This window comes from Triticum aestivum, chromosome 2D (genome assembly GCF_018294505.1).
Source record: "Triticum aestivum cultivar Chinese Spring chromosome 2D, IWGSC CS RefSeq v2.1, whole genome shotgun sequence".
Lineage (NCBI taxonomy): Eukaryota > Viridiplantae > Streptophyta > Magnoliopsida > Poales > Poaceae > Triticum > Triticum aestivum.
Genome location: NC_057799.1, coordinates 290,797,267 through 290,821,512, shown reverse-complemented (window position 1 = coordinate 290,821,512; position 24,246 = coordinate 290,797,267). Strand labels below are relative to the sequence as shown.

Genomic DNA, 24,246 nt, shown 5'->3' with positions numbered 1-24,246 from the left:
TCGAACGACCTAGAGCATGGAAGTGACTTAGATGGGTTTTGGGCTGTTTGGAGGGGGGTTTTGCTGCAACACACAAAAGGACTTTGCGGTTACCCGGTTAACCGTTGGAGCATCAAACGACCTCCAAATTGAACGAAACTTGACAGGTGGTCTACCGGTGGTATACCAAGGCCACTTGACAAACCTCGGTCCATTTCGAGAACGTTTAACACCCGCTCACGAAAAGAAACAAGAGGGGGTGCGCCGGTGCATGTGGGAGTGCCGGATTGCAAAACGGACAATGGGGAAAATGCTCGGATGCATGAGACGAACACGTATGCAAATGAGATGCACATGATGACATGATATGAGATGCATGACATGAACAAAATGCAAAACAAAAAACAAAACCCGACCACGAAGGAAATATCATAACACATAGCCGAAAATGGCAAGAGTTGGAGTTACAAATATGGAAAGTTACATCCGGGGTGTTACATGAAGCCCCCGGGCGTAGTTGATCGCGCGCGGATGTGGTGAGGTTCACCGCGCGGCCCTACAGTGGCCTGAGGAGGAAGTCGATAGCAGAAGGGTGGTGCTCCCGATGTCGCTGCATCCAGCAGATCGGCAACGCGCTCCAGCAGTGTATCCCGTCCGCTTTCCATCAGCCTGCATCGCAGCAGCTCCCTTGCCACGGTCAGCGCTGCCCGCATGTTTGCTTGCTCCCGCCGTGAGTGCGGCGCTGTTGCTGCGACATGGCTCGCTGCTCTTGCGGCGGCCCGTACTTGCCGTGGGGTGAGGGTGGACGACGCCTGGCCACGCTGCCCGCGCCCGACGGAGTTTGGCGGCGCTCGAGCGGCCTGGAGTGCGGGATCGAGATCTTCATGGGCAGGCGGTGCTGCCCGGGCTGGCCAGGCTGCCCAGCGGTCAGAGCCGGCCCTTGAGTCGCCGGACATCGTGGCTGGGAAGCGTCGGCGAGCTGGTTGGTGGAGGAGAAGCTCCGGCGCACCCCTACCTGGCGCGCCAAATGTCGGATGTGGGGTTCCGGCAAACCCTTAAGGTTCGAACACTTGGGTGCGAGCGAAGTCTTTCCCTCCTACCGATCTACGCTCTAGCTCGCTAAGATCTCGCGGACGAACTCGACGAACTCGCAACACAGAAAGACACGAGGTTTATGCTGGTTCGGGCCATCGTTGTGGTGTAATACCCTACTCCAGTGTGGTGGTGGTGGATTGCCTCTAGGGCTGATGATGAACAGTACAAGGGAAGAACAGCCTCCTGAGGTTGAGGTGTTCTCGTGGGTAGGCTCTCGATCGGGTTGGATCAAGCTAAGATGAGATGCCCCTACTATGGTGGCTAGCTCTACTTATATAGGCCCTGGTCCTCTTCCCAAATATCGAGTGGGAAGGGAGCCAACAACGGCGGGCAAATTTTAAGGGGGACAGCTAGTACAAGCTATCCTGACAAAAGCGGTCTTCGCCTGCGAAAAGTTCTGGTGGTGACGCCGCCTTGGGCTCCACGATGACCTCCGTCTTGCCGTCCTCCTGGTCTTGATCTCGTTGCGCCAATATAGCAACCTTTGCCTGATGCCTCGGTACTCTTCGCCCGCGCTGGCCTCCTTAGCACCAAAGAGGAAATAAGGATGCTGCGCGCGCTGGTGCCCGCCTGGCGCTGCCTGGTGTCGTTCGTCATGGCTCACGTCACGAGAGCCTCGTGAGGTTTGCCCTGCCTTGATATCTCCGCTCTTCGTGAGCCTGCCTAGCTAGGCCACTCCAGAGGAGGTCTTGCATCGTCCGCCTCGCGAGGCTTGGACCCTCGCGAGGGTCTTGGATGCCTTGTTGATGAAGATGGGTCGTACGACCTGCTGGCTTAGCCACGCTGTGGGCCGCAGGCAGGCAAGTCTAGGGACCCCCGTTCCCAGAACGCCGACAACATATTTCCACAAGATGTGCCATCAAGATTACCACCTATTCGAGGGATTGAGCATCAAATGAATTGACTTAAACTCATGGTGCCTCGCTGCCCAACCGTGCGCCATACCGTACCAATCTAGAGGAGACAAAGGAGATTATGTGTCAAGTACAGGATCTGCTGAACAAAGGTTATATACGCGAATCTCTTAGTCCTTGTGCTGTTCCTATTATATTAGTGCCAAAAAAGGATGGTACACCACGTATGTGTGTTGATTGTAGAGCCATTGATAATATTACTATTCATTATTGTCATCCTATTCCTAGGCTAGATGATATACTTGATGAATTAAGTGGCTCTACCATTTTCCCCAAAGTTGATTTGCATACTGAATACCATCAAATTCGCATGAAATAGGGGGAGAATGGAAAACAACATTTAAAACTACTTTTGGCTTATATGAGTGGTTATTCATGACTTTTGGGTTAACTAATGCACCTAGTAATTTCATGAGATTAATGAACAAAGTTTTATGTTCTTTCGTAGGATGTTTTGTGGTAGTCTATTTTGATGATATATTGATCTATAGTAGATCTTTGGAGGAACATTTATGTGTTGCTTTTATTGCTCTACGTGATGCATGTTTGTTTGCCAACCTTGGGAAGTGCACCTTTTGCACCGACTGAGTATCTTTTCTTGGCTATATTGTTACTCCACAAGGAATTGAAGTTGATAAAGACAATATTGAAGCTATTGAGAGGTGCTCACAGCCCAAAAAAGTCACATAAGTAAGGAGTTTTCTTGGCCTCGCTGGTTTCTATAGGCGTTTTGTGAGAGATTTCAGCACCATTGCTGCACCTCTCAATGAGCTTACAAAGAAGGATGCGCCTTTTGTTTGGGGTACCACATGCTACTTATGATAGGTGTTGGGATTTCCCCAAAGAGGAAGGGTGTAGCAGAAAGTATTTCCCCCAGTTAAGAACCAAGGTTAATTGAACCAATAAGAGATCCACACAAACGACCTTTAGCAGTACCTACACGCACAAGAGAAATACTTGCACCCAATGCAGGCAAGAGGGTTGTCAATCCCCTTGTACTCGTTAATTCTAAGGATTAAATCTGATAGTGGGACATATATAAATTGCAAAACTAAATAAAGTGCAGCAAGGAAATTAGGGTTTTAGCAATATGGATTTAGATGGACCCAGGGGCCATAGCTTTCACTAGAGGCATCTCTCTCAAGAGCATAACAAATGGTGGGTAAACAAATTACTATTGGGCCATTGATAGAAAAGCGCATAGTTATGATGTTATTCATGGTATGATCAGTACATATGCATTACGTCCATGAGAAGTAACTTACCTACGCCTACTACTATTACTCCACTTCGGGAGCACCTCTTGCCTATCTACGTATTAAGTTCATGACAAATAGAGTAATGAAAGAAGTATGATTACATAATGTAGACAGAATAAGACCAACTAATACAAATACATGCCTCGCTACTCCTCCTGTCATAGAGTGGGGACACTGCAAGATTGAAACTAGTGAGTCTCTCTCGATGGCTCCTCCCACCCCCCTCCCCTCCCCCTCCACCACCACCACCACCACCAACATCGTCGGCAATCTACCTCTCCCACGGCGATCATGATCTATGTGCTGGTATCATGGATGGTCTACTCCCTTGGGATTTTAACCCCGGCCTCAAGGTCGAGGACCAGGTTCGTAGGCGCTTCAGATCCACAGTGCACTTCTCTCCATCCTCTACCTCCAAGGAATTCTTCTTGGTGGTCACCTTTTCCTCAGCTTCCTTCCTCCTCTCTTGTGCTTCGGTTGGATTGGCTTTGCAATGTTGTATTGAGGGTCTTGCTTCTGGTTTCAATGTGACCCATATTGGTGCCAAGAATTTTCGTTTCTCAGTGGCCTCGAACAAAGTGGGACATTTTATCTATGCCCTAAGGGATAGAATTTGGCCAGACTTTGTCTGCCATTTTGGGTTATTTAAACAGCCATGGAATGCTCCATATGATGGGTCTGATAGATGGAGCACGTCACATGAAATCAATGAGTTATGGTCTCGTGATCCTAAAGCCATTCGCTCCAACCTGGGTTTCCTTGAGAAAAGTGCTTCTAAGGATTTTTCTTCTAGTAGTGAATTGGCGAAATTTGGTTTCTCTAAACAGATTTCTACAAACTTGATGAGTTCTTTTGATGATGCTGCTGGCCACATTTCGGATGATTGCCATGATCCTTGTTCCGATGAACTTCTGGCCAATGCAACGGTGTAGTTTGGTAGTTTGGAAATTCCTTTCTCCGCGGTGGGCAATAATTTCCTTTCCAAAAGTTTTATTGGAAAGGACCGCAGAGAGAGTAATTGGAGGGACATTCCTTGTGCTGTTTTGGAGCGTATCTTGGATCTGCGGCAGGCTCATTATGAGGAGACACACATCCAGCAAATCTGCGAATTAACTGACTTGCCATCTTCGGAGGTCATCCACAATCTTCTGGGGCGTTGCTCTAGGTGCTGGTCTCCGAACCATAAGGTGGTTCAATGTAATGCCAAGTTTTGTGACTCTTGCCATAATTTTGAGCGGGCGTGTTTCTGCCTGAGACTACCCCCTGACCAGCCCACCATGGCCTGCACCATATGCAACAACACGGCCCACCGTCGGGCATCTTGCCCAGGACTCCTATGCTGCACACGGTGCTCGTTCCTGTGCCATGACCCACATTACTGCTCAGATCAATATCGCCTCCATTTATTTTGGCGCAAGAAGAAGATGGAGCGGCAGCATATCCCCACCACAAATCCTAGGCGCAGGACACGTAAGCGGAATCCACACCTCCCAAAAGTTAAACAGATTTGGCGACCGAAAAAGAAACCAGAATCTGGGGCCCTTCCCCCGAATGCCATTGGCTTGACGACTCCGCTTTCGGCCCCTCGCCACTTCCCTATTTTGCCACCCCAGTCGACCAACGAGGAGCAAGGAAATCTTCTTCCCTGCTCGTCATCTCCGACGACTGCAGCAGCGAGCGCGGTCGAGCTCTCCACCGCCATGGCCAACTTCCCGGCCCGTCCCTTCCAGTTCGTGCCGATGGGAGCCCAGATCGAGCGTGAGCCGGACAACCGCCTAGCGCGCAATATGATCGTTGTTGATGATCCGCCACTCAGCCATGAAAGGTACGCCTTGGTCACTGCTACCCCTTCGGTTCCTGGTCATCAGAAGCAGATGGTGCTGAATGAAGTAGTCCGCATCATGACTGAGGATTTTCACCTACAGGTGCCTGATGCTTTTGTGTATCCCATTGGGGTTGGCATGGTTGCATTTGCGGATGTAGCGCTCAGGGATCAGTTTATTCAGGAAAGCCCGCACCAGTTAGATCCTCTGGATGATGAGATGACCTTTTATTTTGTGCCACATGATGAAGGAGAAAATATGCGTTAGTGCCCCTTTCAGTATGTTGCCTGGCTTCTGTTTCTAGCTTTCCCAATGGACTATCGGACGGATCATTACATCAACAAGGCTGTTTCTTGCTTTGGCAAATTAGATCTTTGGCACATGCCGGGGCAGAATAAGGAGCGGATTCTAGTCAGAGTTCTTATTAGTAACATTGCACAGGTGCCGCATAGTCTAGTTGTCAAGCGTATCGGCACCTTGCCGGGCATGGGCAGATCCTGGTCAGTTTCGGTGTATGTCCTCAATGGTAGAAATGTTCTCCCTGAGCTGGTTGGCAATGAGGATGAGGCTCCTCCAATGAATGCATCCCCCCATCCATATGAATTGCCCTATCTGACAGCAGCGCAGCAATGGCTGCTTGATCACCAGCAGATGATGCAACAGCAGATCGATGCAGCGTGGGAACCGCAAGCTCCTCTTCAACAACAAATGCAAAATGATGGCTGGGGAGTTTGGCCTGTGGTACCCCCGCCATATAGAGGATTTAGCTTTAGAACCTTGTTTCAATACAATGGCCCCTCGCTAATGGATGGAGTGGAGCAGGAAAGTAACATCTCTAATGATCCACAGGATGAATGGTCTGTCTATTTTGAGATTGAGGAAGCTGCAGATGCTCTGATCAATGGCAGGCAAGTTCCTGGAGCCCACTTCGTTCGTGCTATGGGCACCTCTCACACGATGAGGGTGAGAGCTGAGGAAGATCTTTCTTTTCTGCAATTTCTCTGGGTGATTTCTCTGGGCAGATTCACTCGTTGCATTGAGGGGCCTGAAGATTACTCTACTTCAACACTGTGCCATGGGTGCCTGCCGATAAACCCTCTCACTTTCTGTATTGCTGTAACTCAGGCGGTCAACAGAGGGAGATGTGCTGTGAGCAGTGGCCTTGGCTGCCGCATGACAGTCTATTTCGACATGCCAGTCATCATCCCGTTGGATATCTGGGAAAGGTACGCGATACAGCTCTCTCCTGCAACTGCTGGCGATGGCTTGGTGTCTAAAGCATCTGTTGAAACTCCTGATACTTTAGTGCCTGTGTTATCTACTGCCAAGCCAACCAATCAGTATCTTCAGAAGATGGTCGCGGCGGAAAAGGCCCCTATTGACACTGCATTTCTGCGCCGCAGCTCTCGTTCCACGAAATACGACGGCTTCAGAATCCCCCAGGTCACTGACATGAAGAAGGGACAGTCCAGGGTCAAGTAGCGGGGCGCACCCTCTGTTGTCCGTTCTTCCAAGGCGACGGCTCCATGCACCAACCTGCTGATCAATGTCCCTTCCACGACAGATGACCAGGTGCCTCCCCCAACTCCTATCCATCAGCTTTAGTTTGTTGGCACTACTCTTTGTGGGATTCCACCTGAGGATCTAAGTTCCCAGAAGCTCCTAGAGGGCGATCAAGGGGCGGCCGACCCGCAGCTGCACTAGGTGGGATGTCGCAGAATAAGCAGTGGAACGTTCTCTGCTGGAACGTGCGCAGGATCAACTCTGAAAAGAAGCAGTTGGCGATTCATAATGATATCGATATTAGTGGGTGTTCAGTGGTTTGTTTACAAGATACTAAGCGCGACTCTTTTGATGCTTCGTTTGTTAAGCAGTTCTGTCCAAAAAAAATTGATATGTTCGAATTTGTGCCCTCTGTTGGGAATTCTGATGGTCTTATTACTGTGTGGATGAGCTCGGTTTTCACTGGTGTTCCAATTTTCTCTGAATCCTTTGCGCTCGGCGTCAGGCTCACTTCGGTGCGGTCTAACGATTCATGGATGTTAGTTAATATTTATGGACCATGTGTCGATCCTAATCGAACAATCTTTACCACTTGGTTGTTTGACCTTGATATCCCTAACAGTGAAGATTGGCTCATTCTCGGCGATTTTAATTTTATTCGTGCACCGGACAACTGTAAAAGGGGAGGGGGAGACGCTAACGATATGTTACTCTTTAATGAGTTCATCAGAAGGCAGTCCCTGGTTGAGTTGTCGATCAAGGGGCGTTCGTTCACCTGGAGTAACATGCAATCGGATCCGTTGCTTGAGCAACTCGATTGGCATTTTACTTCCGTTAATTGGGCCGCGAAGTATCCCAACACTGTTGTTATGCCTCTGGGTAAACCCACGTCCGATCACGTCCCTTGTTATGTCAGCATACAATCCAAAATACCCAAGTCCAAAATCTTTCGCTTTGAAGATTACTGGATCAAACAACCTGGGTTTTTTTATGTGGTTCAACGATCGTGGGCCAAACGCTGCTATGCCCCAAACGCAGCCGCGGTGCTATGCAAGAAGCTTAAAACTCTGCGCTATGATCTCAAGCAATGGAGCAGGAAAATCTCCAAGCTTTCGATGCTCATCGACAATTGCAACAAGACCCTCTTGGAGATTGACGGCCTAGAGGAGAGGAGAAGATTGTCTGCTCCTGAGACCAACTTCAGATTGATCCTGAAACAACATCTTCTTTATTTGTTGGACTGCAAGAAAGCTTATTGGAAGAAGCGTGCACGGTCAGATACTTCAAATTTGGAGACGGCAACACGAAATTCTTTCATAGAGTGGCCACTGAACGGTACCGTAGAAACAGTATCGCATCTCTCAGATTACCCGACAACTCGGTCATACATGATCACGTGGGCAAGGAGGCTGTGCTCTTTCAGGCGTTTAAGGAACGACTAGGGTGTTCCAACCAGACCGACATGAAATTTGACTTGGCTCGGATCATCAAAAAGGTAGAAGGGCTTCAAGCTCTGTCTGCTCCTTTCACCCACGACGAAATTGACAAGGTGATCAAAGAGATGTCGGCCGATCGTGCTCCAGGCCCGGATGGTTTCAGTGGTAGTTTCATCAAGTCGTGCTGGCATATCATTAAGGATGATTTCTATCAGCTTTGCTTTGAGTTTCATGCAGGTACTCTGGACCTTGAGAGCCTGAACACGAGATTTATCACTCTTATCCCTAAAATCCAATCGCCGGAAACAGCTAATGACTATCGACCAATTACTCTGTTGAACTGTTGCCTCAAGATCCTGACCAAGCTCCTCGCTAACCGTTTACAACAAGTCATCCTCAAGATTATCCATCGAAATCAATATGGGTTTCTGAAAGGCCGATCGATTCAAGACTGTGTTGCTTGGGCGTACAAATTCATTCATCAGTGTCAAGCCTCGGGGCGTGAGATCGCGATCTTGAAGCTGGATTTCGCTAAAGCCTTTGACATGATCGAACATGCCTCGATGATGGAGATTATGAAGTGCATGGGATTTGATGATCGGTGGCTTGGGTGGATCAAATGCTTGTTTTCGACGGCCAAGTCCTCGATTCTACTCCATGGGACCCCAGGCAGACAATTCTTCTGCTTGCATGGCGTGCGACAAGGAGACCCACTGTCTCCTCTTATTTTTGTGCTCGCAGCCGATCTGTTGCAAGCTACCATCAATGACGCTTACAGAGCGGGGGATCTCCAGCTGCCCATGCCCGCCCGAGAGGGTGATTACCCTGTGATCCAGTACGCCGACGACACAATCCTTGTGATGCCCGCTGATGAGATCCAAGCTGAAACCATCAAGTCCATCCTACAAGACTACGCGTCGTCAGTGGGGCTGCGCATTAACTTCCAGAAATCAACTCTTATTACAGCCAACACAGCCGCGAACACCACCTCGCATCTGGCGCAGGTTTTTGGATGCTCCATTGGGTCCATGCCGTTTACATATCTAGGGTTGCCCATGGGAACGGCCAGGCCAACAGTCGCAAACCTCATGCCACTGGTATCGTCTGTTGAGCGCAAACTCTCTATGGCAGCCTCTCTGCTTGACCTTGGTTCGAAGCTTACTCTGGTGAACTCGGTGATTACCTCCCTTGCGATCTATGCGATGTGTTCCATCAGACTCCCCCTAAAAATACTAGATCATCTGGATAAATTGCGGCGATATTGTCTCTGGGCAGAACACGAATGATGGCTTGAAAGCAGTCTCCATGGCATCTTGGGATTTAGTTTGCAGGCCCAAGCACAAGGGAGGACTCGGGGTGCTTGACCTGAAGATCCAAAACCAGGGCCTGCTGCTTAAACAACCGCACACATTCTATAACCGCATGGGCATTCCGTGGGTTGATCTTGTTTGGAACACATACTATGACGGCTTGGTCCCGCATGCCTCGGGTCCGTGTGGGTCGTTCTGGTGGAAGGATGTCATGAACCTGGCGCCTACCTACAGAGCAGTCACTTCGGTTGAGGTGGGAGATGGGAGCTCAACCTTGTTTTGGAAAGATGCCTGGCATGGTGATATACTGGCTGATAGTCACCCCCGTCTTTTCTCCTTCGCTAAACACGAAGACATATCTGTCAGAGTGCTCCTGACGTCGCCTACGCTCGGACAAAACTTCTACTTGCCGCTTTCGGTTCAGGCTAGAGATGAGCTCGATGATCTACAAACCTCCTTGGCTTCGCTGGAGCTCACGGAGGTGAATGATGCCTGGCACACGGTCTGGGGATCAGAGGAGCTCGCCTCCAGTAAGTTCTATCTGCACTGTTTTCGGGACATGGAAGCGGATGATGTGTTTAAATGGATCTGGAAAGCAAAGTGCACCAACAAATGGAAGGTTTTTGCTTGGCTGCTTCTTGCGGATAGGCTGAACACTCGGGGGCTGCTCAAGAGGAAACACATGAAGCTGAGGGATGATAACTATGCATGCCTGCTATGTCACCAGCCACCCGAGGAAATGGTGGAACATCTGTTCTTTCACTGTGAATTCAGTAAAACATGTTGGGGGAAGCTGGGGATTGCGTGGCCAATGCATGGCAACCGGGTGCAATTTTTGCATGCAGCTAAAAATACGTGGGTCGGGCCAATGTTCATGGATGTCTTTATCGTAGCCTCCTGGAGCATATGGAAGGAACGTAACAATAAGCTGTTTAGAAGTGTGGCGCCGACCGTCGATGGGTGGAGCCAGAGATTCAAAGGGGACTTTGGCATGATGAGACACAGGATCAAAGAGGCCTTAGTGCCATTTGTTGATCAGATAGTTGATCTGATCTAGCTTTACAACCTTATACCTTTGATGTATAGGGATACTCTAACTCCTCCTGTCCCTATGTAATTTATTTCCCATGTAATCTTGTGTCTTGAGATGTAATACAAAAGTCAGTGGGGGGTTGCCCTCACTGTCCCAAGCTTTCAAAAAAAACTGCAAGATTGAACCTACCACACTCTCTCGCTGAATATAAATAGATTTAGTTGGCAAACTAAATGGATAGATCGGAGAGACATACAAAGCTATAACAATCACACATAGTAAAGTTTAGAAAATACTCAATTACTTTCAAGTGAATAACCTAATCATAAACCCACAATTCATCGATCCCAACAAACGCACCGCAAAATATTACATTGAATCAATCTCCGAAGAAAACATTGTATTGAAGATCAAAAAGAGAGATAGATCCGTCTTGCTGCTGCTATGGACCCATAGGTCCTGTGGGGAGGCAGCAAGGATGATGAAGAAGGCCTCCTTGATCGATCCCCCCTCCGACAGAATTCCGGAGAAGGCCTCCAGATTGGATCGCTGAAGAACAGAGGCTTGCGGCGGCAGAAGAATTGTTTCATGGCTTCCTCTGGTGGTTTCTCATTTTTAGGGAATTTATAGGCTTGGAATTAGGTCAAACAGAGTTGCGAGGGGCCCACAAGCTTGGGTGGCACCCCCTGAGGGCGCACCACCTGAGCTCGTGTCCCTCTCGTGCATCGTCTAGTCTCCCCTCGAAGCTTCTAGGATCCCTTGTGGTCCAGAAAAAATAACCATAAAGTTTCATCGCGTTTGGACTTTGTTTGTTATGGTTTTCTATGAAACAATAAAATAGGCAAAAACTGGCCCTAGGCACTAGGTTAATAGGTTAGTTCCCAAAAATGATATAAAATTGCATATAAAGCAGACGAGGTTTATATATAATAGCATGAACAATAAAAAAATATAGATACATCAAAAAAAATCAGCATCCCCAAGATTAATTCCTGCTCGTCCTCGAGTAGGTAAATGCTAAAAACATATTTTTTTATGTTGAATGCTACCTAACATGTCTTATGATGTAATCTCTTACGGTATGAATATTGAATAACGATGAAATAATTGTTTTCAACATAATAATATCCATGAATACTAAAAAACAATTATTACTTTTCAAAATATATGATGCTTAACGAATGTTATCCCTACTCACTAAATTATGTAAGCATGGCATGATTCCATCTTCCCAACATAAATACAAATCATGAGCACCCCGGTGCCAAACCAAATAATTGTATCGTACTTTTTCTTGCTTCAACATTTTTAACTTCACTCAATATATGATCGTGAGACATGGACTTAGCACTATGGGTGGAATAGAATATGTGGTAGAGGAATATAAGGGGACAAAAGTGAAGAAAGTCCCGCATCAACTCGGCGGATCATTAGGTAATGGAGAGGCCTTTCAATCGATATCAATGCGAGGAGTAGGGATTGCCATGTAACAAATGCACTAGAGCTATAAGTGTATGAAAACTCGCTACTAAAACTAAGTGGGTGTGCATCCAACTTGCTTGCTCATGAAGACCTCGGGCATATGAGGAAGCCCATCATCGGAATATACAAACCAAGTTCTATAATGGAAAAATTCCCACCAGTATATGAAAGTGACAAATCATGGAGACTCTGTATATGTAGAACATGGTGCTACTTTGAAGCACAAGTGTGGTAAAAGGATAGTAGCATTGCCCTTCTCTCTTTTTCTCTCGTGTTTTCTTTTCATTTTTAGAACAATATAATGAACCTCATCCCCACTTTTTCGAGGACTCATCAGTCCCCATCATTCTTTACCTGACTGGGACAATGCTCTAATAATGATCATCACACTTCTTTTTTTACTTACAACTCGATGAACTGAAATAATATGACTCTATATGAATGCCTCTAGCAGTGTACCAGGATGTGCAATGATCTAGCATAACATGTATTACGATGATGAACGGTGGCTTTGCCACAAATATCATGTCAGCTCTATGTGATCATGCAAAGCAATATGATGATGAATGATGTGAATGGAAGTGGCATGGAAATATATCTCGGAATGGCTACAGAAATGCCATGATAGGTAGGGATGGTGGCTGTTTTGAGGAAGTATATAATGAGGCTTATTTGTGATAGGGTGTATCATATCACGGGATTTGGATGCACCGGCGAAGTTTGCACTAATTCTCGAGGTGAAAATGGGCAACGCACAGTATCAGAGAGGCTCGCAATATGTGGATAGGTGAGAGTGTCGTATTAGTCCATGAACTCACATTAGTCATAAAGAACTCATATAATTATTATGGAAGTTTTATTAGCCCTCGAAGCAAGGTACTACTTGCATGCCCATAGGGAGGAGGTTAGTAGGAGTTAACCATCGCGGGCCTCTGATTCGAACAACACAAAAGGATTTCAACGAGGAATAAAAATGCTCCAACATCCTCGCCATGCCATGACAGACACTTAAATGAGTAATACATAACATGATTTAATATCCTATTTTTACTAACCAATGATTGTGAACTAATACTCTTTCATATCACTACATCAATATAATTAAATCACACGTTTCATATTCAGTGATCTCACATGAAAGTTTTTATTATACCACTCTTGTATACCTATCATTTTCGGACTAGTTTTATAACCCGTGCACATTACCACTTCCTATTTAGACTCTTAAAAAGATATAAATGAAGCACGAGATCATAAATCATTTCTATAAAGTATACCTACCGCCGTGCTCTAAAGATATAAGTGAAGCACATGAGCAACTGCCTACTCAAAAGATATAGGTGAAGCACATAGAGCATTCTAGCAAATTATGACGAATGTGTGTCACTCTCAAAAGGTGTGTCTAGCAAACAATGATTGTGGCAAAGTAACAAACAAAATAAAACTATAGCACAAGACGTTCCAAGCAAAACTCATATCATGTGATGAATAAAAATATAGCTCCAAGTGATATTACCGATAGATTGTAGACGAAAGAGGGGATGCCATCTGGGCATCCCCAAGCTTAGACGCTTGGGTATTCCTTGAATATTACCTTGGGCGTGCATTGTGCATCCCCAAGCTTACGGTTTTGCCGCTCCTTATTCCTTCATCCATCGCGATCTCACCCAAAACTTGAAAACTTCAGCACACAAAACTCAACAGAAACTTTGTGAGAGATGTTAGTATAATAATTCAATCATACACTTTAGGTACTGTTATAAATAAATCCATATACCTACTGTATTCTAACTTCTCCATGACTTATAACCCCCAATATAATACATAACATCATCAAAATAAGCACACTATGCAAAAAAAAACAGAATTTGTCTAAAACAGACGGTACTTTATGACAGAATATTTATCCATACCTATGTAACTCCAAAACTTCTGAAAAATTAGGACAACATAGAAAATATGTATTACAGTAATGTGTAAAAAATTCGGCAATTGATCACATTCCAGTACATGTCAACAATCACGCTCTGGACGCTAAATTTCTGTTTGTACACAGTACCAGTTTTGAACAATCATCCAAATCATCCTAAAGACTTTACTTGCAACAAACACTAATTAAAAGATTAAAACATCCATAGTAGTAATAATCATGCTTGCACACAAGAACAAAAAAGATAACTATTGGGTTGTCTGCCAACAAGCTCTTCCTTTATAGCCATTAAGGTAGGCTTTGAGATTCCAATGATGCTCACGTCAAAGACAAGAATTTAAGCACAAAGATAGCATTATAAACATGTGACAAACACATTTAAGTCTAACATACTTCCTATGCATAGGAAATTTATAACAAAACAAAATATCAAGACAAGAAATATTTAGCATATGCAAGGAAGAAGAATAAAACATTGAAAATCTCAACATAACGAGAGGTAGTTTGGTAACATGGAACATATCTATACTTCCCTCTCTCAAAATAATTACACTTAGGATCATAATCAAATCAACAATATAGCTATCACAAAATATCCTCTTCATGATCCACATGCATGCAAGCTTGATAATCTTCTATGATAGTGGGATTGACATCAACTAAAGTCATGACCTCTCCAAGCCCACTTTTTTCAAAAAAAATCATAAGATTGATAATTCTCCGAAGTAGTGGGATAATCATTATCTAGAGTTGACGCTCTTCCAAACCCACTTTTAATAGTATTATGAATTTTTTATCATCAATAATAGATTCATTTTGAGGCTCAGAATTCTCAAGATCACAAGAAACATCATGATAATCACCCCAATCATGATCATGGGCACAATTGACATTCATGAAATTTATACTAACAATATTGCAATCATGCTTTTCATTTAATAAATGTATCTCGACAACATTTTCTTTTATCGCTACTTCATTATCAACAAATTGGTTTACAATAAGTAGCAAGTTTAAAAAGATTAGCAAGTGGAGAAGGCTTCATATGTGTAAGGCCCCAGACACACCCGCCGGTTATGGCGGTTACCCCTCTCGAGATCTAGACCGGCCCCACAGATCAATACTAGTCTTTCCTGCACACTTTGTCCTCACTCGTGCGCCCTCGGGACCAACTTCCCGATCGGTCACCCATCCTAGAATTACTCCAAGCCAAGCACGGTTAACTTGGGAGTTCTTTTTGAATGGGCTCTCGGAAAAAGAAGGAACTCCTTATTGATATGAGTAGTCTATCATCCCTATTAAATCAGGATATCACATACACCCCTACTCAAAGGAAGCGACGTCCTCGTCGGGCCACAGGAACATTCCCGCCTGGCACATACGTCCGTGCGTCCAGTCTGGCACATGTGCCATGCCGTGTGTCATGATGGGTCATAAACGTCATGCAGAACATGACAGCCAACCTGTCCGCAAACATCCATGTAACTGTGAGGGTCGGCTCTTATACCAACTTGTAACGCCCTGGACACACCCCTGGTGATGGCTGTTACCCCTTGCATGATCTAGACTGGCCTCATAGATCAATACTAGTCTTTCCTGTGCACTTTTTCCTCACTCGCGCGCACCAGGGACCAACTTCCCGTTCAGTCACCCATCCTACAATTACTCCAAGCCAAGCACACTTAACTTGGGAGTTCTTTTCGAATGAGCTTCCAGAAAAGAAGGAATTCCTTATTGATATGAGTAGTCTATCATACCAATTAAGCCAAGCTATCACAATATGTCCTTATTTTTATTTTATTGAGTCAACATGATTATTGCAAGAAAATAAGGTGTGTGTGTGTGTGTGCAGGTACCTCCGGTTGTCTGATGAAGTCTCACCGGCAACGGCACCAAAAATTCTTCTACAACTTATGACATGCATTGGGATTTCCCCGAAGAGGAAGGGTGAAGCATTATAGTAGCATAAAGTATTTCCCTTAGTTAAGAACTAAGGTTTATCGAACTAATAGGAGATCCACACAAATGACCTTTAGCAGTACACACACACACAAGAGCAAATACTTGCACCCAACGTGGGCAAGAGGGTTGTTAATCCCCTTGTACTCGTTAATTGCAAGGATTAAATCTCATATTGGGAGATATATAAATTGCAAAACTAAATAAAATTAAATAAATTCCAGCAGGAAAATTAGTGTTTTAGAATGTGATTTAGATGGACCCGGGGGCCATAGCTTTCACTAGAGGCATCTCTCTCAAGAACATAGCAAACAGTGGGTACACAAATTACTGTTGGGCAATTGACAGAAAATCGCATAGTTACGATGTTATTCATGGCATGATCGGTACATAGGCATTATGTTCGTGACAAGTAGAATGTTAAACTTACTAACGCCTACTACTATTACTCCACTTCGAGAGCACTTCTATGCTTGCCTCTCTACGTATTAAGTTCATGACAAACAGAGTAATGCACGAAGTATGATGACATTATGTAGACAGAATAAGACCAACCAATATGATCAAACCCCCGTTGTTTTAGCCTTAGTAGCAACAATATAAACAGGTGCCTCGCTACTCCTGTCACAGAGTGAGGACACCATACGATTGAACCTACCCCAAAGCACCTCTCCCGCTGAAGATAAATCAATCTAGTCGGCCAAACTAAGTGGATAGATCAGAGAGAATTACAAAGTTATAGCAATCACACATGATAAAAGTTAGAAAAAACTCAATTACTTTCAATGAATGATCTGATCATAAACCTGCAATTCATGGAATCCCAACAAACGCACCGCAAAAGGTTACATCGAATCCATCTCCGAAGATAACATTGTATTGAAGATAAAAAAAGGTAGAGAGAGCCATCTATCTACTACGATGGACCCATTGGTCCTATGGGGAACTACTCACACATCATCATGGATGCAGCAAGGATGATGAGTAAGACGTCTGAGATCAATCCCCCTCCGGCAGATTACCGGAGATGGCCTCCAGATGGGATCGTGGAAGAACAGAGGCTTGTGGCAGTAGAAGAATTGTTCCGTGGCTTCCTCTGGTGGTTCCTCGATTTTAGGCAATTTATAGGCTTGGAATTAGATCAAACGGAGTTGCGAGGGTCCCACAAGCTTGGGTGGCGCACCCCCTGGGGGCGTGCCACCTGAGCTTGCGGCCCTCTCGTGCATCGTCTGGTCTCCCCCCGAAGCTTCTAGGGTCCCTTTTAGTCCAGAAAAAATCACCATAAAGTTTCATCGCGTTTGGACTTCTTTTGTATAGGTTTTCTACAAAACAATAAAACTGGCACTGGGCACTAGGTTAATAGGTTAGTTCCCAAAAATGATATAAAATTGCATATAAAGGACACACGATTGATAATATAATAGCATTAAATAATCAAAAATTATAGATACGCTGGAGACGTATCACCACACAGGAAGAAGCCTTCACGGTATTGAAAGATAAGTTAACACATGCTCCTTCACTCCAACTTCCCGATTTTAGTAGGACTTTTGAGCTTGAATGTGAGTGGAATTAGATTAGGAGGTGTGTTACTACAAGATGGTAAACCTGTTGCATACTTTTCTGAAAAATTGAGTGGGACTAGTCTAAATTATTTTACTTATCATAAGGAATTATATGCTCTTGTTCGGACTTTGGAAACATGGCAACATTATTTACGGTCCAAAGAATTTGTTATACATTCCGATCATGAATCTTTGAAACATATTAAATGTCAAGCAAAACTGAACCATAGACTTGCTAAATGGGATGAATTCATTGAGACTTCCCCTTATGTCATTGAACGCAAGAAGGGTAAATAAAATGTTATTGCTGATGCATTGTCTTGTCGCTATACTATGCTTTCACAACTTGAATTTAAAATATTTGGTTTGGAGACAATCAAAGATCAATATGTGTAGGATGATGATTTTTAAGATGTAATGCAGAACTAAAGAAGGAATAACATGGAACAAGTTCGTCCGTAATGATGGATTTATGTTCCATGCTAACAAGCTATGCATTCCAGCTAGCTTCGTTCATATTTTGTTGTTGCAGGAGGCGCGTGGAGGAGGATTAATGGGACACTTTGGCATGAAGAAGTTGGTGTACGTACTTGCTACACATTTCTTTTGGCCAAAGATGAGATGTGATGTTGAGCATTTTGTTGCTTGTTGCACTACATGTCTAAAAGCTAAGTCATGACTCAATCCTCATGGTTTATATATGTCTTTGCCTGTACCTAGTGCTCCATGGGAGGACATATATATGAAATTTGTTTTAGGTTTACCTCACACAAAGAAGGGGAGGGAGATCATATTTGTTGTCGTGGATATATTTTCGAAAATGGCACACTTTATACCATGTCATAAAAGCGATGCTGTTGCTAATGTTGCTGATTTGTTCTTTCGTAAAATTATTCGCTTGCATGGTGTACCAAATACTATTGTTTCAGATCGTGATACTAAATTTCTGAGCCACTTTTGGAGATGCTTATAGGCTAAGTTGGGGTTGAAATTGCTTTTTAGTACTACATGTCAACCCCAAAGTGATGGACAAACTGAAGTAGTCAATAGAACATTGTCTACTATGCTTAGGGATGTTTTGAAGAATAACCTTAAAATGTGGGAAGAATGCTTGCTTCATATTGATTTTTTATAATCGTCAGCTGCATTCTACTACTAAGATGTGCCATTTTGAAATTGTGTATAGTTTCCTACCTCGTGCACCCATTGATTTGTTGCCTCTTTCATCTCCTGAGAAGGTTATTTTTGATGCTAAACAACGTGCGAAATTGATCTAAAAATGCATGAATTAACTAAGGGAACCATTGAGCGCATGAATGCGAAATACAAAGTTGTTGGCGATAAGGGTAGAAGACATATTGTGTTTGAACGAGGAGATCATGTTTGGTTACATTTACGCAAAGATAGGTTTCCTGATTTGTGCAAATCTAAGTTAATGCCACGTGATGGTCCTTTTAATGTGTTAGAGAAAATAAATGGTAGTGCATACAAACTTGAGCTGCATGTAGATTTTGGGGTTAGTCCTAGTTTTAACATTGCAGATTTGAAGCCTTATGTGGGTGAGGAATATGAGCTTCCGTCGAGGACGACTTCAATTCAAGTATGGGAGGATGATGAGGACATCACTAGTACATTTACACGCACAATCCCTGTTGCTACACACACTGGACCAATTACTAGAGCTCGCACACGCTAATTAAATTACTAGGTACTTCCGTTTCTTGGTAACGGTTCTAATGTTCTTGAGAATATGATGTTGCCTAAATTGGATACATTTATTTTGCTTATAAATGAAGGGCCCAACATGGACAAGAATGATGAACATTTGAGCATGATTAAGCATGGAGAAGATGGTGCGTGCAAGGGGAACAAAGAACGAAGTTCCTGGTGGTGTTTTCAACACATTGTAGCCATCATGATGACATACAAGGACATGAATGAAATATACAAGATGGCCTTTCATAAATTTCGTCCATAGCTTGATATAGGTGTTGCGCCACCTTATTTTTGGGCCAGGCCCATGTAATTTCGAAATACACTTAGTAGGCTATTTTTAGAGTCCGCAGTAATAGGGAGAACGACCTAGGACATAATTTAGTCCCACCTTGCCAAGGTTGGACAGAATTCCCCTATGTCTCCCTATAAATACATCTCTTAGGGCGTCGTTTTAGACTTGGGTTTTGTTTATATTAAAGTTCGCCATAGTTGCAACTCGGGTCCTTCATTTGTGTTCAGCGACCAGACCAAGACGTCATAGAATCCCACTTGATTAGTAACGATTTCCTATTATATTTGCAATATCTAGATTGTAATCTTAGTTTCTTGCTTGTTCTTCATCTGCGTGTAGGAAATAGACCCTCCTGGTTAGGTTGATCGTGCTCTGGCGTGGTCAATAACCTCTCAGAGTTGGTTTAGCAATTGGTATGGCGCAAAGTCTTCACACGTATGTAGTCGGATCATCAAAGTTGACTTCTGTAACATCCCAAACTTTCAATTTGGAATGTTATACATACGTTATCATATGCATATCATATTTTATTTGCATTTTGGGTGTGATCCTAAAAATCCTAAGCAACTCAAGGACCCACGGAGAGAGTTGGGGATTTTATTATTTTCATATTCGAAATTTTCTCAAATACTGAAAAGGGGATCATTTTGGTTTTAATTATTTTGTCTCCAACAATATTTCATATTAAAAATAAATGAGAGGAGATAATATGACTTCTCCAAAATAAAAGAAATATTGGAGGAAAAATGTTAAAATCAAATAAATAATTTTATTTGGATTTTATTGCTATTTTATTCGAATTAGAAAAATATGCATTTTTCAAAATTACATTTTTAGGCCAAGAAAATGTTCACTAAGTTCTAAAGTTTTTATTTAGACAGTGAAAATTTGTTTTGGCATTTTTAGATTTTTATTTTTATTTATTTAGGATTTTTCTCGGCGGAATTTATTTAAAAAAATGTTCCGGACCGACTGGGCCGAAGCCCAGCCGGCCCACTCCCGCGCCGCCGTCCCCGAGACGGACTCCCGAAGGAGTCCGATGCCGCCATGCCGCCGGTCGCCCCTCCCGCATGCCAGGCCCCCTCGGGCCTTTAAAGGCCGGAGCCGCCGCCCCTCCGCCCGCACAAAAAGCGCTCGTCCCGATCTCATCTCCGATCTCCCTGCCGCCGACTCTTCCTAGCCGCTCCCCACGTACGAACTCGTTCGGTGCCGCCGCCGCCGTCCGAGGGGAGACACCGCCGCCGCGTCTCCAGGGCAGGACGGCTTGAATCCCTATCACCGGGATCGCCCCCGCCGAACTCCGGGCCATGGCGAGATCCAGCAGGCCGTGGCGGCGATCAGCACCGGGATAGGACCAGGAGGCCGCCGGCGTCTCCCTGATCCGTGACCCCGATGCCATGGAGCTGCTCGTCAAGGTCCGACCCCCTTCCCTTTCCGTACCTCGGGCGCCATGGCCGAGCATCCATCTATTCATCCATCCCCAATTCAATTCAGTTCATCAGCACTCGTAGATCTCAACCCAGCCGAATTGAATCTTGCTGTAGGTTCGACGCGCGGTTGCTGCTGGAGCGGCTGCGCAACAAGAGGCTGATCTTCGTGGGGGACTCCTGAACCAGAACCAGTGGGAGTCGACGGTGTGCCTGGTGTCGTCGGCGATCCCGTCGCGCGACCAAAAGTCCCTGGCCAAGTTCGTGGGGCCCAACGGCTCTCTCAACGTGTTCACGGCAGCGGAGTACAACGCGACGGTGGAGTTCTACTGGGCGCCGTTCCTGGTCAGCTCCAACTCGGACGACCCCCAGGCGCACAGCGTGGTGGACCGCGTCATCGCCTGGCTGTCCATCGCCAAGCACACCCGGCACTGGCGCGCCGCCCACTTCCTCATCTTCAACACCTACATCTGGTGGCTCAACAACTTCGAGATGAAAGTGTTGTGAGTCCTCCGTCCTCCCTCCATTGCTTGCTTGGTTCAGTGGGTGAATCGGTGTGAGTGATGAAGATGATGATGATTGATAGGGATTCTTGCTGGTTGCAGGAAGAATCCTCGGGCGTTGCCGGACAAGTACACGCTGGTGGATCGGCCGGTGGCGTACAAGGAGGTGCTCAAGACGTGGGCAAATTGGGTGGACCGCGGCGGAGGAGACGAGAGAAGGCCACCGTAGAAGACCGCAGGCGGAGGAGAGGAGACGCGGGTGAGGTAAGAGGAGTCAAATCCCCATCCCGCCCCTCCCCACACGCCGCCGACCCACCCCTTTCCGGTGTGCCAGGTAACTGAATCCACCTACGGTCTACTCGTACCTTTTTTGGGATTTTTTGAACTGTTTTGGGGATTTTGATTTGGGGGCGATGTTGACATGATTTTTCGAGCTGGGGGAATGGCTTCTTGTGCGCTCAGTTTGTTGTCGTCTGCAGGGGAAACAACAGCAAGATGGTGGTGCGGGTCTTCGGGTATGGGTCCCTGATCTGGAACCTCGGCTTCGATTTCGACGAGAAGATCCTGGGATTCATCAAGGGCCGCAAGCGAACGTTTAATCTCGGTATTCTTGGTTGTGCCTGAATGATTTGAAGCAAATCTGAACCTGTAACTATAGTTCTTGGTCTGAAGATATCACATCTCAACTTTTCTTTCTCCGCAGGCACCTAGAGTCGCGCGGCGACCTCACCGTCCTCCTCTTCCACATCGTCCTCGGCTGCAAGTTCATCGCCTCTCAACGACACCGGCAAAGCCAAGCTCAACGGCCTCTCAGTTCAGAGCAACGTCCAGGCAAGCCGTTCGTCCTGTTTCCTCTCTTCATCACAGTTGCTCTTCCGTGAGAATGGTGCTATGATGATGATTGCCTATGTGCTTTGGTGTGGGTTCATCGGGTGGAGGAGCAGAAGAAGCTAGACGTGCCCTCCGATGAGGTGTTGGTCAATGCCCCTGTCAGCAGCGGCCGCATCGTATGAATTTTCTCTCATCTCGGTTCTTTTTATTTTTGAACAAGATCATTGGTTCCATTCTGTTTGTGACACCGCTCTGCGAACGACCTCATATATGCAGTGTGTTCTTGTGTCCGAGGAGGACGAGGAGGCTTCATTCGCGGACCGAAAGCACCGTGGGAAGTGTGTAAAAAACTTCCACTATATATGCTCTGCTCACAAACTTGATATGGTTGAGCAATTTTACTTCTGTTGTTTCTGATGAAATGTGTGGCTCATCAGAGCTATTCCACAATTTTGTCCCCACTTGTACCTTTTTGCACTTTATATCTGTAGCTTCTTTCAATTTTTTAAGACATTGTTTTTCGTTTTTTAAGTCTTCACGTGTGCAAAATTACTTCTGTGGTGAGCCGACATCTGGTTAGCTTGACGAGTACTTCCTGACGGCTGATGTCCTGGAGAACTATGGACTTATGTAGAAGAAAAAAACTAGAGTATCTTCGGGCTATATCCCTGTTTGATCTATAAATGTTCGGCAAAATCACTTTTCTTATCAAAACATGTGGACATTTGCTTATAAGATCACAGTTTTAGTACTCTCCTTGAGGGTGATTTATTGCTCTTTGCATTGAAGTTCAAAGTAATGGCATTTTATCTCTACATTGCTAGCAAAGTGAGGTGCCAGAGATAAATGAAACTCCATGCCAGTGGTGCTGCCTTGATTATAATACATCCAGAACAGACACATAAACTCCTCTGTTCTAATAGCACTTTATTCTTATGAAATCTGGTTTTGAGCATTTTATTACGGAGGGCAGCATGGTTTGTTCAAGGATCAGATGTTACTCGTGCTTCTGAATGCCATGTTTCAGAGCTGATAGCACACGCTTCAGAAAGATAATTGTAGATGATGCGAATAACTTAAGTTTTTGTCAAGCATCAGTACACTGTATGCACTATGAAACAGATTAGTTTATATTCATGCTGAATATAAACAAAGTAGGATACATTCAGCTATTATTACTTGCAGAAAAAGCTGCATGAAAGCAATTATATGGAGTTTCAAATGGGAAAGAAATCACAACAGATCAGTTTTTCCCTTTCCTTTTTAAGCAGCTTTCGTTTCTGGTACCACATTGCAAAGTAGGTGAACTCTGACTATAACCAAATAGTACTTTGCTGTTTTTGTGTATTCTAAACCATACACTTGTCCATGCATATGAATTTCATTAATTTTAAATACCAATACTGGTTTTGAAAAGACTGGTTCATAATATGCTTAATTATGTTGTGGTTTTTCTGTACCAATGAATGATCCTGGTGAGTGGTTAAAATATTTGTTGGCACATGTGGCTGTATTAGTGAGAGGTCAATATGCAGCCTTTTCCACTAATTAGCATGATTTTGATAAGTTCAGATTCTGAGAAGGAAAAGAAAGCCTCAGGGCCAGAGTATTCAGGAGGACACCAATCCAAACCCATGTCTGAGGCAGCTTGAAAGAAGGTTTGCTGCAGAGAAGAGATAGAAAGAGCGAAATAGAGATGGTAGGGGCGTGATCTGTTGTAGGTATGAAGTGAAGTAATCCTTCCTTCCCTGCTGTTTGTTTTTGCAAGTCTGTTTTGCACAACTCTATTTGCAGTGCGTGCAGTAACTGAGGGGCTGCGTTTTGAGGGTTTTAGGTGTCGAATATGACCGGACCATTAAAATAAAAGTTGTATATCTTTTCAAGACCTTTCCAACCAATGTTTATTTGCAATTTTTCTTCAGGTGTTCTAGGAGATATGCCTATCTGAAGTTACTGTTAGTTTCGTCAGACTGCAGTTTCAGTCATGACTTCCTATTTTGCGGGCAGTTTAAAGTAACTTCAAGGCTGAATCTGTCCATGGGGCTATGGATGTATTTTCAGTATTTGGTTTGAAATTTCCATGGATAATTTCTTCTCAATTTTTCGCTGAGTATAGTGAAAGATACAACCTTCTGAATGTGAGATCTTCCTGAAACTATATAGTTTCGGTTGTGAGTTTCAAATTGGTT

General features: G+C 44.8%; 1 protein-coding gene across 1 annotated transcript; it reads left to right on the top strand.

Annotated features, from left to right (window-relative positions):
- Positions 1-20,408: 20,408 nt before the first annotated feature.
- Positions 20,409-22,828, top strand: LOC123052798 (protein ESKIMO 1). Its single transcript, XM_044476136.1, has 6 exons — positions 20,409-20,711; positions 20,841-21,226; positions 21,329-21,560; positions 21,706-21,830; positions 21,930-22,233; positions 22,334-22,828. The coding sequence occupies exons 1-3, from the start codon at positions 20,694-20,696 to the stop codon at positions 21,453-21,455; spliced, it is 531 nt and encodes a 176-aa protein (XP_044332071.1). The 5' UTR covers positions 20,409-20,693; the 3' UTR covers positions 21,456-21,560; positions 21,706-21,830; positions 21,930-22,233; positions 22,334-22,828.
- The last annotated feature ends 1,418 nt before the right edge of the window (positions 22,829-24,246 follow it).

Coding starts and splice junctions, on each gene's coding strand:
- LOC123052798 (XM_044476136.1), top strand. Junction 21,227..21,328: donor AACTTCGAGATGAAAGTGTT/GTGAGTCCTCCG, acceptor TGCTGGTTGCAG/GAAGAATCCTCGGGCGTTGC.